The following is a 12,350-nucleotide window of genomic DNA, read 5'->3' as shown; positions in this document are numbered from 1 at the left end:
AAGATCCGGTGAGTAGAATACGCTATGTATTCTCATCGTATCGTTCCCAGTTTTTATTTCTGCATTTCCTACCCCTCTAATGAACATAAAAGTATTCATTCTAGTTCTTGTTTCTACACCCATCACATGTTTCACTCTCTTGAAAACATTCAAATTACCACTAAAATGATGATCAAACGTTGGATTTACATACCAGACCATAATCCGCCTTCAGTGTGCCTGTAACGATTATCTCATTTTGACAGTGTACATCTCCTTCTTGCCTTTTCGTTCCATAATTTATCGCCTGCTTCAACAATTGTGTCACTTCATCGTTTTCTTTGACTTTGCAATTGTAAATTTGATGGCCTGGAGAATGACAATAATAGCAGAGTTTTATGCGAGGGATTCGTCGGACTTTTTCATTTTGTTCATCAGTGCAGTGTTGGCAAGGTAAAGTGGTTGAATTGGATTTGATTTCTGCACGTTTATCAGACTTGGCTCTGATACCACTATGTTGGAAACCCGATTTCATTTCAGCGGAAGCATCATTTTGATTTGGATTCACAGACATGTTATCTTTGATAACGTGCAGTTGATTAACAAGGACAGGAATCAAAGGATATGATGGACAATTTCGGTTGATAATGAAACTGTCTTGATGTCCGATCTTACTGCCGGAAATTACATATATATATGAGAGATTTTGGCGGTTGTTTATGGCGGGAATAACTGCCATAAACCGTTTGAACATACAACCCGCTTATCTCTCGGTTTATAAGTCATAATACATTTCGAATTAATAAGTTTCATAATGAACATAAACATAATTAAGTTTATACTTCTAACAAGTAAAACCCCATTCTCTCAAGAGTGATCATCTAATCATCTATTTAAAATCCAGCCTCCTAGCCAGGTTTAGACATATTCAAATAACAGATGACTTTTTACAAAGTCATGAAAGTGATGGCTCCCATAATCAACTATTTTCTTTGATATTTTATATGTTAAATGACTAAATCACGATTCTTCTTTTGAAACTATCAAACACACAAAATTGCAGAAAAAAAAAATAAACATCTGGTCCGTAAAACACAAAACATGTATCAAGAAAAAGGCATTCTAGTATCTGTGTTAATCTTTCTGATTTTCCGGTTTTGCACTTGTATTGACACCATCACACTCACCCGACCGGTTAATGATGGGGATATTTTGGTCTCCAGTGGAGAAAACTTTGCTCTTGGATTCTTTAGCCCCGCAAACTCCACCAACAGATACGTGGGTGTCTGGTATAACAAGGTTTCTGAGCAAACTGTGGTTTGGGTTGCCAATAGAGACCAGCCAATCACCAACTCATCCGGTATCCTATCGGTTGATGAAACCGGGAACCTTGTCCTACACGAAAAAGATCAAGGCCTTGTGTTTTGGTCAACCAATGTTTCCGGAGTGGTGAATGATGTTTCGGCTCAGTTGTTGGATTCGGGGAATTTGGTGTTGTTTCAAGGACTAGTTAACAAAGAGGTTTATTTATGGCAGAGCTTTGATCACCCTTCAAATACTCTTCTTCCGGATATGAAGTTCGGGTTGGATAAGAAAACAGGTTTGAACCGAGTGGTTACATCTTGGAAGTCTACTGGGAATCCGGGTGTGGGAGATTATTCTTGTAAATTGGAGTTTGTTGGGTCACCTCAGTTGTTCCTGTTTCATGGTATGACAAAAGTGTGGCGGACCGGGTCATGGACGGGTCTCCGATGGAGTGGTATACCCGAGATGGACGGGAAGGATCTGTATAATGTTACCTACACAAACAACAACGATGAGGTGGTGATCGTTTACCAGATGCGTAACTCAACCATTTTTTCAAGAATAGTCGTTACCGAGTCTGGAACCATGGACAGGCTAACTTGGCAAGAGGCAGATCGCAAGTGGGTTAGGTTCTGGTCCGCTCCAAATGACCAGTGTGATGGCTACAACCATTGTGGTCCTTTTGGTCTTTGTGATCCATACAGATTAGGCACTTTTGAGTGTGATTGCCTTCCCGGATATGAGCCACGGTCACCACAGAATTGGTATTTAAGGGACGGTTCCAAAGGGTGTAAGATAAAGCCTGGAACACAGATGTGCAAGGCCGAGACGGGTTCGTTGAGGCAGCCCATGTTAAGGTGCCTGACACATCAAACGCACGTGTGAACATGAGTTTGGGATTAAAAGCGTGTGAAGGGTTGTGCTTGGGGGATTGCACGTGCATGGGGTATGCAAGCGCCGATATTAGTAAAGGGGCCGAGGGTGAAGGTTGTATTACGTGGCATGGGGACATAATTGATACGAGGACGTTTACGGACGGTGGACAATCTTTTTATATACGGGTTGACTCAGATGAATTAGGTATGTCGCTATCAATACTTTTAATTTATAACTATTCTATTCTAGAAAATTGAAAAGTTGGGAACTGTAGCTCTAATTTTAGAAAGTTACGGACTAAAGGGCATTTAACTTTAGCTAAAAAGTACTGACTTATTGTAATAGTACTTAACTAAAGAAGACACTGTTTTTCATGACTTACAATTTTGTTCACCTAAACCACCTATTAACTTGTATATGGATTTAAAGTCACGCCATTTTTGTAGGACCACAACCTAATGGATGCAAAAAGTTTTAGAACTATATATTTTTGTAGGGACCAAAACATAGTGCTTTTCTGTTTTTTTTTAACAAATAGTTGCCGTTAATTAGGAATGTCATCGCATATCAATTGGCATAATCTTTCATGTGATTGTATTTCAGCCAAGAACTCATCAAAGAGGCTACAGAGGTCGCGTACAAAACAATTTTTGGTCATTGGGATGCCAATGATTGTAGCAGGGATTTTCTTGTGTACCTTCATTTTATGTTACATAAGGAAGAAACCAGGTATGTTTAAGTTCACCAAGTAGTCGGCCCAGTCTTTTAATAATGATATCATTATGTCATGTGACAAGGTCCTTAATTGTATTCTACGTCCCCCTGACCCCGCTCTATAATTAAAAAGGCTAAAAGCCTAGTTGAAATTGCTTAAATTTAAGAGGGGAAAATAAGTAAGCGCCACATGAAGGTATTTATAAAATAACTACACTAGTTTAGTTTGATTATATTCAACAAACTAATCATTCGGAGTGATTGGCAATGAAACTAAACAAAATCATTTAGTTCCGTATGATTTGTATTTTTTGTTTAAATCATTTTGAAACCGTAAGCGCAAATCAAATATGTTGCCTCTAAATGAGTTGAATACACCATAATTCAAAGCTTGTGAAAGCTATGGTGAATTAAAAATTAAGTTGAATTAAAGCATTCTATTGACCCATATGTAACATGAAACAACTTGTACAAGTCCAGAATCATGATTTATGGTTGGAGTTATGCTCCGAGAGTAAAACTGAAACACACACAAAAAGCATAAATAAACTAGTTTTAGTTTTCATGATCGCTTAAATAATTGTTTGATACAGCCAAACGAGATGAAGCCGAAGTTGGGTTCAGTTTTACGAATAGCTTAAAATCCTTAAAAGGTTCTTTAACAGAGAAGGATATTGGCGAAAATACTGATTTGCACGTGTTTGATTTGAGCACAATAACAATAGCAACCGATAGTTTTTCTCATTCAAATAGGCTCGGAGAAGGTGGCTTCGGCACCGTTTATAAGGTAAAACTGTTAATCTAGGTAATCATGGTGGTATTTGCGGTTTAATATAATGTGTTACTCAGGGTAAGTTACTAAATGGGCAAGAAGTTGCCGTCAAAAGATTATCACAAAGTTCAGGTCAAGGGATGCAAGAATTCAAGAACGAAGTAACTTTGATCGCGAAACTTCAACACAGGAACCTCGTCCGACTTTTGGGATATTGTTTTCATAAGAAAGAAAAGATGTTAGTTTACGAATACTTACCGAACAAAGGCTTGGATTCTTTCATCTTTGGTTTGTTCTCTGACCTACAATCCAGTTATCAAAATCCTACTAATTAATTCTGTAAAGTTTTACCTATTCTTAAATATATTCAATGGAATGTTGTCAAACCTAGCTAGATCATGAGAAGGCGATTTTGTTAGACTGGAAGAAACGATTCCAAATCATTAATGGAATTGTTCGTGGACTGCTATATCTTCATCACGATTCTAGGTTGAGGATCATCCACAGGGATCTAAAAGCAAGCAATGTGCTGCTAGATACAAGTTTAAACCCTAAAATTTCAGATTTTGGAATGGCAAAAATATTTGGAGGGGATGAAGATGAAGCTAAAACACGTAGAGTTGTCGGAACATAGTACGTATAGTTCTTCACTCTATAACACACTTGGTTTAATTTATTTATTTTATCTATCTAAAAATGACATTATATGATTGTAGCGGCTATATGTCTCCAGAGTATGCAATGCAAGGCCTTTTCTCATTAAAATCGGATGTTTTTAGCTTTGGAATCCTAGTTCTTGAGATAATTAGTGGTAGGAAAAACAACAGCTACTCTAACGAGAGCTCGGTTAACCTGATCGGGCATGTAAGTAACTTCATTTTGCCTTACACACATTTATATTTTATTTTGTTTGTTGATTATTTATCCTACCAAATAAAATTTGCCATAATTAACAATGCTTTTAGGTTTGGGACTTATGGAAACAAGAAAAACCATTGATGGTAGTTGACTCATCTTTAGGAGATACATTTGATGCACATGAAGTTCTTTTGTGCATCCATGTTGGGCTCTTGTGTGTTCAAGAATTGGCTGCTGACCGACCTACAATGACTGACGTAGCTTTTATGTTGAGTAATCATGAAACAATGCTTCCTCCTCCTAACCAACCAGCATTCATCTTTAGACAACTGAAGTATGGTAGGGACTGTGATGTTGGCTCTGTCTATGATGAAACCATCACTATCCTTCAAGCTCGGTAGTTTCATGATGTCTCATAACTAATCTCTTGAACTAAACACCATTAAAACCAATTGCCACACAAAACGATTAGGCCCTTTCACACTTGCTTGAATATCATGAAAGAAATTGTTAGTAGAATTTTCAATGGTTATAACAATGTGTATGTATGGTTATAGCTTATTTTAGATTAATGCATCATTGATCAAAGAGTGTCATGAGGTGAACAATCGAACCGGTACAAACATATATATATGGTCAAACGCTACTACCATCATTGTCCATATTAGTAGATTTTGTTGAATGTGATAGACATTTGCAGCGGAAGTGGTTAATGATTTAGGATTCATGATGATCAAGAAATGCAGGAATGTTTTTAGAGGACAAGATCAAATGATAATGTCTTGGTACCGGACATAATTGCTGGCCAAACTATATATATAGTGACGGTTGATGGCGGTTGGTTTTGGAGGGAAATCCAACCGTTTGAAACGGTGCCAACCCATAACCACATAACTGTTTGATAATTACATATTGATACTTGTACATAAAATTATACAATTCGAATATAAATACATATCATAGTATTAATTAAGTTTATAACACTAATATTCAATCCCCATAAACTTAATTCCCTTTCCGAGAGTGTTTTAGCACGCTGTCATTAGCCTCGTTCACCGCGTTCTCAGCTCTTTTGAAATCGAATTTCTTTCTTTGCTTTAGCCGCTTTAATCCATACCAGTCATTCCTCGCAAAGAAAGCATAGTGCTCGTCTGTTGCTCCTCCTCGTTCTGCACACGACTGCACGCTTGTGCCTTCATCCATTTCCATACTTCTGGTCCGTCTCTTATCTCCGACATCTTCATTTATTTCCTTCTCGGCTGCTACTTGTTGAGTGGATTTGATCTTGTAGTAGTAAACTAGTACGTCCAGATACATTGCGTACATAAGTCTCATCAATTCTACATCGTTGTAATCAAGACCCATATATTTTGATATAACAGCCCACATGTGATTACCAGTCACTCGCCGGTGACAACCCTCTCTTTTGACTGCTAAGTATAAATCTAACAGACTCACTTTTCTGTTGTTTTCGGCATATGCAGGCAATGGTCTAGTGTTGATTTCTAATTTAACCTTTAGAAACCAATCAATCATCTCCTCAAACTTCTTCTCTATAAAGAACTTATATTTTCTGACATAACCATCATCATCCAACATATCTAGAAGAGCCTTGCAGTCTTGGAATTCATTGAATGACATTGCCTTCAATATCATTACATTCCAATCGGTCTCTTTCGTTGATATGTTCAAACTTTCGAAGTATTGATTCAAGTATTCATTCTTGTTGATGCACTTTTTGTGTCTGTCACTAGTCTTATATGTAATGTTGTATTTTGTACGGTCTTTATTGATTATCGTGCCTGTATTCGCAGTCGACCAAGTCGGATATCCTCATATCCGCTTGTGTCTGACTTGTTTGTCTCTTTGTTTTATGTATTGGTCGTAAAACTATGCATGTTGCATGATTAAGGGTATATCTGTCATTTGTTTGTTGTGTTTGTGCCTTCTGTTTCTGCAATCTGTTATGCAGAAACAGTCAACAAATTGCAGCCTTTGGCGAAACACTCTGTTTCGTCGAATACATGTCGACGAAATAGACATGGTCTTAGTTGTTTCTGTTTCGTCAAAGTGGTCAACGAATCAAATGTGATTCATTGACTGTTGGGCTTAATCTTGGGCTTTCTTCTGTTTCGTCAGCCCAGTTTGTGATTCGTCGAGCTTAACAGCCCATCTGCTATATAAGGCACAGATATGTCACAGTTTAGTCTTAGAGTTGAGAGAATACCCTTCAAGTTTGTAAGCTGTGTTTGTATCAGTTTGTCATTCTCAACCAGTTAATCAAACGAGTGTGTTTCTTTGGTTAACCATTGTGTGGTATTGTGTTCTATGTTTGATTGGCTTAGTTAAGTGGATTCCACACACTTAACGTTGTTTGTTATAAACAAGGCTTTGGTAGTGAAAATCGATCCTCCGATTTCGGGACCTACGGCTCTTATCCTTGTTTAAAATCAAACATAGTTCGGTTTGGTTGTCTAGTGTTTGTGTTTTGCTCAAAAAGTTTTCTTGAAAACTTTATATTTTCTGGAAAAAGAAACCTTAAAAATAGTAGATATTGTTTGTTTGCTAAGAGTTTTGCCGAAAACCATACTAGTTTGAGTATTCACATGCTAACTGTTGGTTTTGGTTGAAAGTTTTAGGCATAAATCTGGGTTTGGAAATTATAAAATTCACTGGTTGTTCTTGAGTCTTTCATACCTTCATAATATATTCAAAGTGTTCTTGGGATATTTGCTTTTTAATCCAACTAATAAGGTTGCTTTGTTTTGAAAAGTGTTTGACCATACCCTATTACCCACCATACCTCTAAGTTGGTAAGAAAAGCATGTTGAAATTCGTGTGACTTGATAGACTGTGTATAAACAATTCACCTACTTTTACCAACCTCTGACAACCTTTTTGACGAATCAGCTCTCGACGAATCAAGAAGTCAACGAATCAGAAAAGTGTTTCGCCAAAGTTCCTTTCGACGAATCAAGAGTTTTTCGCCAAAGTTCCCTTCGACGAATCACAAGTGTTTCGCCAAAGGTCCCTTTGACGAATCAAACATCTGTTTCGCCAAACTTATTTGACGAAACAAAATATGTTTCGTCATCAGTCGTTTCGTCAAAACATTCTGTTTCGTAGCAAGTGTTTCGTCGAGAAAGTTGTCATTTTTCAACAGAAGGTTTGCAAGTTCAATATAACATTGTGTTTTCAAGTGCTTGTTCAGGTATTCCTCTAATATACATCAAACATGAGTTGCACAAGTCCATGGGACTGGAGTACGGACCCACGACCAGGTCAAAGTTCAAATCAGACATCTATGGCCTCTTACTTAGCAAACTCCATACCTCAACAACAACCATCCATAAGTGCGAGTCAATGGGCCTTGGTATCAAATCAAAACCAAAGTATTCAAAATCCACTGTTGAGCGAGAGTGAGACGGGTAGCAACAATCGCCCGCCAAAGCTAAATCACATGAATGATTATCCATCATGGAAGGGACGTTTCCATACCTATGTTCAAGGGCAAAGCACCGAACTTTGGACGTGTTTCATTAATGCGGTCAACCCTGCCCTCGAAACAGCGACATCAACTTCAGCAGGTTATGCTAATATGCTTGAGGATGATAAGAAAGCATATGACTTGGAGAAAAAGGCGTTTGCCATACTTACACAAGCACTTCACAAAGAAATCTATCATCAATTTGGGTATTGTAAGACCACGAAAAGCCTATGGGATGCATTGGTGGCGAGAGGAGAAGGGAATGCAGCGTCTAGGAAGACTCGCCATGATCTGTTAAAGAAAGAGTTTGAATAATTTCAGTTCTTGGAAAATGAAACCCTAAATGATATGACTTCACGTTTTTATCATTTGATTAGTGAAATGAGTTCTTACAATGTTAATGCTACCCATCAGGAAATGATTGCACGATTTGCTGATGCTCTACCTCCTAAGTGGAGTCCATTCATTGAGCTTCTAAAACATACGGGTGCACTGGATGCAGCCAATGCCAGTCTTTATGAATTCATTCAGAAGTTAGAACACAAGAATGAAGAAGAAATTAGGAAGGCTAAAAGAATTGCAGCTGCACCTCCTCAAAATACAGAAATGTATTTGCCTGGTTTTGGTCCTTCAGCTAGTTCTAGTTCCGTTCAACAACCGAAGCTTCAAACGGCGTTTGTATCCGATACAAACTCTTCTCCGTTTCAACAGTTCAATCAAGCACAACCACAGTGGGATCAAAGTGCAAATCTTTCGCAAACCATTCCTACACCTCAAGTTACAACTGCTCAACCACAGTTTGATCAAAGCACCTATCTGTCACAGTCAATACCCACACCACAGTCACAACCACAACAACAAGCTCATTATGCCAACAATCCCCCACCCCACAACCCTAACACGATCAGAGTCGATACTTCAAACCTCTCACAATTTAGCATTGAAGTAGCAAAGGAGCATATGGAAATCATTAATACAATGGTCAGTGCTTATTGTGGGTTGGTGGTAGGTCAAATTGGAAACATCAATATGACCAATGAAGATTATCAACAGATCGACAAGGATGACATGGAATTAATGGATATCAAATGGGCTTTTGCTAGTGCGGTTAGAAGAGCGAAAGACTTCATGGCTCGAACTGGAAGAACTTCGTTGGAAGGAAAAAGGGATACGAAGTATGGGTTTGATATAAATGCTGTCACATGCTTCAATTGTGGTGAGAAAGGGCACTTCAAACGTGAGTGCACTCGACCAACCAAACAAGGCAATCATAACCCTTTCAGAAACCAGACGAGTACTTCAAATGTGAATGCCCAGCAAGAAAATCGCGACAGGAGGATTATGGCAGTCAACAACAATCAGTGCCAGTCTGGACCATCAAATCCCAATCGGGCTTTGACTGTTCAAGCCGATGAAGGATGTGACTGGTCTGTACAGTTTGGTGAAGGTGATCAAGGAGGAGGAACAGCATGTTATGCAAAGATCATCAATCACATCAAGCATGTTCATAAAGAAGAGTTTTCTGAAAGTGACGACAGTTCTGGTTATTCTGGGAGTTCTGATGAAGAAGGATCTATTTCTGGGGATAATCAATCTGAGCCTGATGTGAAGGAGGAAGCAGGATCTGATGTTGAAGATTTATTAAATGAAGCTGAGGAGTTGAAAAGTCAGAAATCAGTTCTGATCAAGAAGGCTGCTGCTGTATCTAAGGAAATGGAGAAATTCTTTTCTGAAGATGGATCTTTTTCTTTTCAAACTGCCTTTATGGCAAATGTCTCAGCCTCTTCGAGTCAGGTAAATTCTGAAACTCTTGTTCCTAGTGTTTGTAAATCATGTGCAGATATGAAGCTTGAATTAGAAAAGCTTCATAGTCATAATCAAAATTTGGTTATTGAACTTTCTAAATGCAAAGAGGCAAATATGGCTTTAACTCGGAACGAAAAAGAATTTAAATCTGTAATCGAAACATTAAAGAAAAGCGTGTCCGAAGTGAACAAAGTGGTTTACCATAAACAAGTGAGTATAAATGAGTACATAAATATTGTTGAGGAAACCAAAAAGCAACTAGCCATTGCCAAGTGCGAGCATGATGCAATCAAACAAAAATTGGAGAGTTATTCTAACTCCCGATTTGTGCTTGATCACATCATCGATGTTCAACAACTGAAAGGAAACAAGAAAGGCGTAGGGTATGAGAAATGTCCACCCCCTTTGAGACATAACTATACCAAAATGCCTGATGAAAAAGATATGCCACGGTATGAACCCAGTGTGTCTCTTGATTATGAGGAATTTTCTACTGGCCTAGGGTTCAAACCGGACAGTTCTTCAAACACATCCTCTAAGCAACAAGAAACCTCAACATCCATGAAACAAAGTCCTCCAATTATCGAGGACTATGAGTCATCGGATGATGAATCAGAATTGGATGTAAGTGATTAGGATAAATCACTTGACAAGATGAAAGGAGTAGTAATTCCACTTGAGAATCACATTCTTTGTGATCCTGATACTCCTGCTGTTCCATCAGTTGTCAAACAAGTGATAGATCCTGTCAAAGTTGACAAGACGTCTGTGTCTGCTGTTAAAAGCAGTAATGTGTTGTATACGTTGGTTGGTGGTGATAAAATCTACTCAGATCGCGATTTTCCAATTGAAAATGTCAATCAATCTTTGATTGATAAAGTCTTTGAAGATAACAAATTTTTGATAAAGTCTTTGAAGATAACAAAAACAAATTTTCCAATTGAAAATGTCAATCAATCTTTGTTGTAACACAATGTGATCCAATTCCTAAGGCTGAGATCAGAAAACAGTTTGGTAATCAAAAGTCACCAACCACTCAACAACCTAGTGCTTCTAATGGTAAACAACCTGTCAAGGGAGCTCAAAAGCCTAGTGTCTCTCAAATGAAATCTGAAACAAAAGGAGCTCGTTTTCAAAAGAAAGTGAAAGATGTCAAATTCGTGTCATCCAAGGGTACTGATAAGATTGAGACTTTTGAGAACAAGTCAAACACCGATTTTGTACAACAAGTCACGATCTTAAAACGTAACAGTGATAACAATTACACTCAACATACAAACGGGTGTGATGAAAAGGCTAGTACCTCAGGTTCCACGGGTGTGACATCTTGTGGTCAATCAAATTCTCCTAAATTTATGGAAAGGAGAACATGCTTTAAATGTGGAGAATTTGGGCATATCATTAAAAATTGCCCAAACGCTCCAAAGGATAAATTTGTTGAGAAAGCACCACCTGAAAAGGTTCACCCTCAACGTCGGTCAGTTTCACCAAAACATGATAAACGAACAGTTAAAGAACAAGAAACGAAACAACGACGTAAGAACATAAAAATTGTTGAAAAAGCTTTGAAATCTGAAGTTAAAACAGTTAAAAGGGAACCAAGTGTTTCACAACCAGTAAAACCAGAAACTTCAAAAACTGTTTACAACACTCAATCTGGTAGGCAAAAACAAACTTGGAAACCTAAAGCGGGTGATAGTTCAGGGGGAGCTACTGTTTTTGAGAATCACAAACAAATTGAGATCACGTTTCGTGATGCTTAGGGACGACCCAAGACCACTAAGGCTTGGGTCCCCATCCTGAACTGATCTTTGAACGACATGTGCAGGGTGTTCCAGGAGGAACTATTAATAGTCATTGGATTGTTGATAGTGGAGCATCCAGGCACATGACTGGCGACTTACGACTCCTGTACGACGTGAGAAATATTAGAGGAGGGTATGTCGCATTTGCGGGAGACAAAGGCGGATACATCACTGGAGAGGGAAGTATCTCCAATGGTATTGTGTGCTTCGATAAGATCAATTATGTTCGTCAAATTGATCACAATCTTCTTAGTGTGTCGCAAATCTGCGATAAAAAGTTCACCGTGCATTTTGATGATGCCGGTTGTTATGTGCTTAAACCTGGGTTCAAAATTCCACAAGAATGGATTCTCTTATCGGCTCCGAGAGTTAATGATCTTTATATTCTCGACATGAGCCAAGCGATTACAACATCTGCACAAGTCACTTGCTTTGTCTCGAAAGCCACAGAAAAGGAGTCTATATCTTGGAACAGAAGAATGGGGCACATTCACTTGAGAAAGATGAACCATTTGGTGAAAAACAATATTGTGAATGGTGTGCCTGTGAGAAGTTTTCATTTACAAGATATCTGTGTCTCGTGCCAAAAAGGAAAGCAAACGAGGAAGTCTCACCCTTTGAAGAAAATCAACACTGTCAGTATGCCTCTCGAACGTCTTCATATGGACCTTTTTGGACCTATGAAGCACAAGACAACATTCGGAGATGCTTATTGTTTAGTGGTTACCGATGACTATTCTAGATTTTC

The 12,350-nt window shown here is 38.3% G+C and overlaps 2 protein-coding genes across 2 annotated transcripts; both read left to right on the top strand.

Annotated features, from left to right (window-relative positions):
* The first annotated feature begins 984 nt into the window (after positions 1-984).
* LOC118479263 (G-type lectin S-receptor-like serine/threonine-protein kinase At1g11410) lies at positions 985-2,194 on the top strand. Its single transcript, XM_035980065.1, has one exon. The coding sequence runs from the start codon at positions 1,081-1,083 to the stop codon at positions 2,167-2,169; it is 1,089 nt and encodes a 362-aa protein (XP_035835958.1). The 5' UTR covers positions 985-1,080; the 3' UTR covers positions 2,170-2,194.
* Positions 2,195-2,201: 7 nt separating this feature from the next.
* LOC110916041 (G-type lectin S-receptor-like serine/threonine-protein kinase RKS1) lies at positions 2,202-5,111 on the top strand. Its single transcript, XM_035980064.1, has 7 exons — positions 2,202-2,364; positions 2,764-2,889; positions 3,468-3,661; positions 3,724-3,934; positions 4,042-4,279; positions 4,363-4,510; positions 4,612-5,111. The coding sequence occupies exons 1-7, from the start codon at positions 2,226-2,228 to the stop codon at positions 4,903-4,905; spliced, it is 1,350 nt and encodes a 449-aa protein (XP_035835957.1). The 5' UTR covers positions 2,202-2,225; the 3' UTR covers positions 4,906-5,111.
* The last annotated feature ends 7,239 nt before the right edge of the window (positions 5,112-12,350 follow it).

The sequence above is a fragment of the Helianthus annuus genome, chromosome 11, assembly GCF_002127325.2.
Source record: "Helianthus annuus cultivar XRQ/B chromosome 11, HanXRQr2.0-SUNRISE, whole genome shotgun sequence".
In the NCBI taxonomy this organism is placed as follows: domain Eukaryota; kingdom Viridiplantae; phylum Streptophyta; class Magnoliopsida; order Asterales; family Asteraceae; genus Helianthus; species Helianthus annuus.
This window is presented reverse-complemented; position numbering and strand designations above follow the sequence as displayed.

Coding starts and splice junctions, on each gene's coding strand:
- LOC118479263 (XM_035980065.1), top strand. CDS start 1,081: ATGTATCAAGAAAAAGGCATTCTAGTATCTGTGTTAATCTTTCTGATT.
- LOC110916041 (XM_035980064.1), top strand. CDS start 2,226: ATGGGGTATGCAAGCGCCGATATTAGTAAAGGGGCCGAGGGTGAAGGT. Junction 2,365..2,763: donor GGTTGACTCAGATGAATTAG/GTATGTCGCTAT, acceptor ATTGTATTTCAG/CCAAGAACTCATCAAAGAGG. Junction 4,511..4,611: donor CGGTTAACCTGATCGGGCAT/GTAAGTAACTTC, acceptor CAATGCTTTTAG/GTTTGGGACTTATGGAAACA.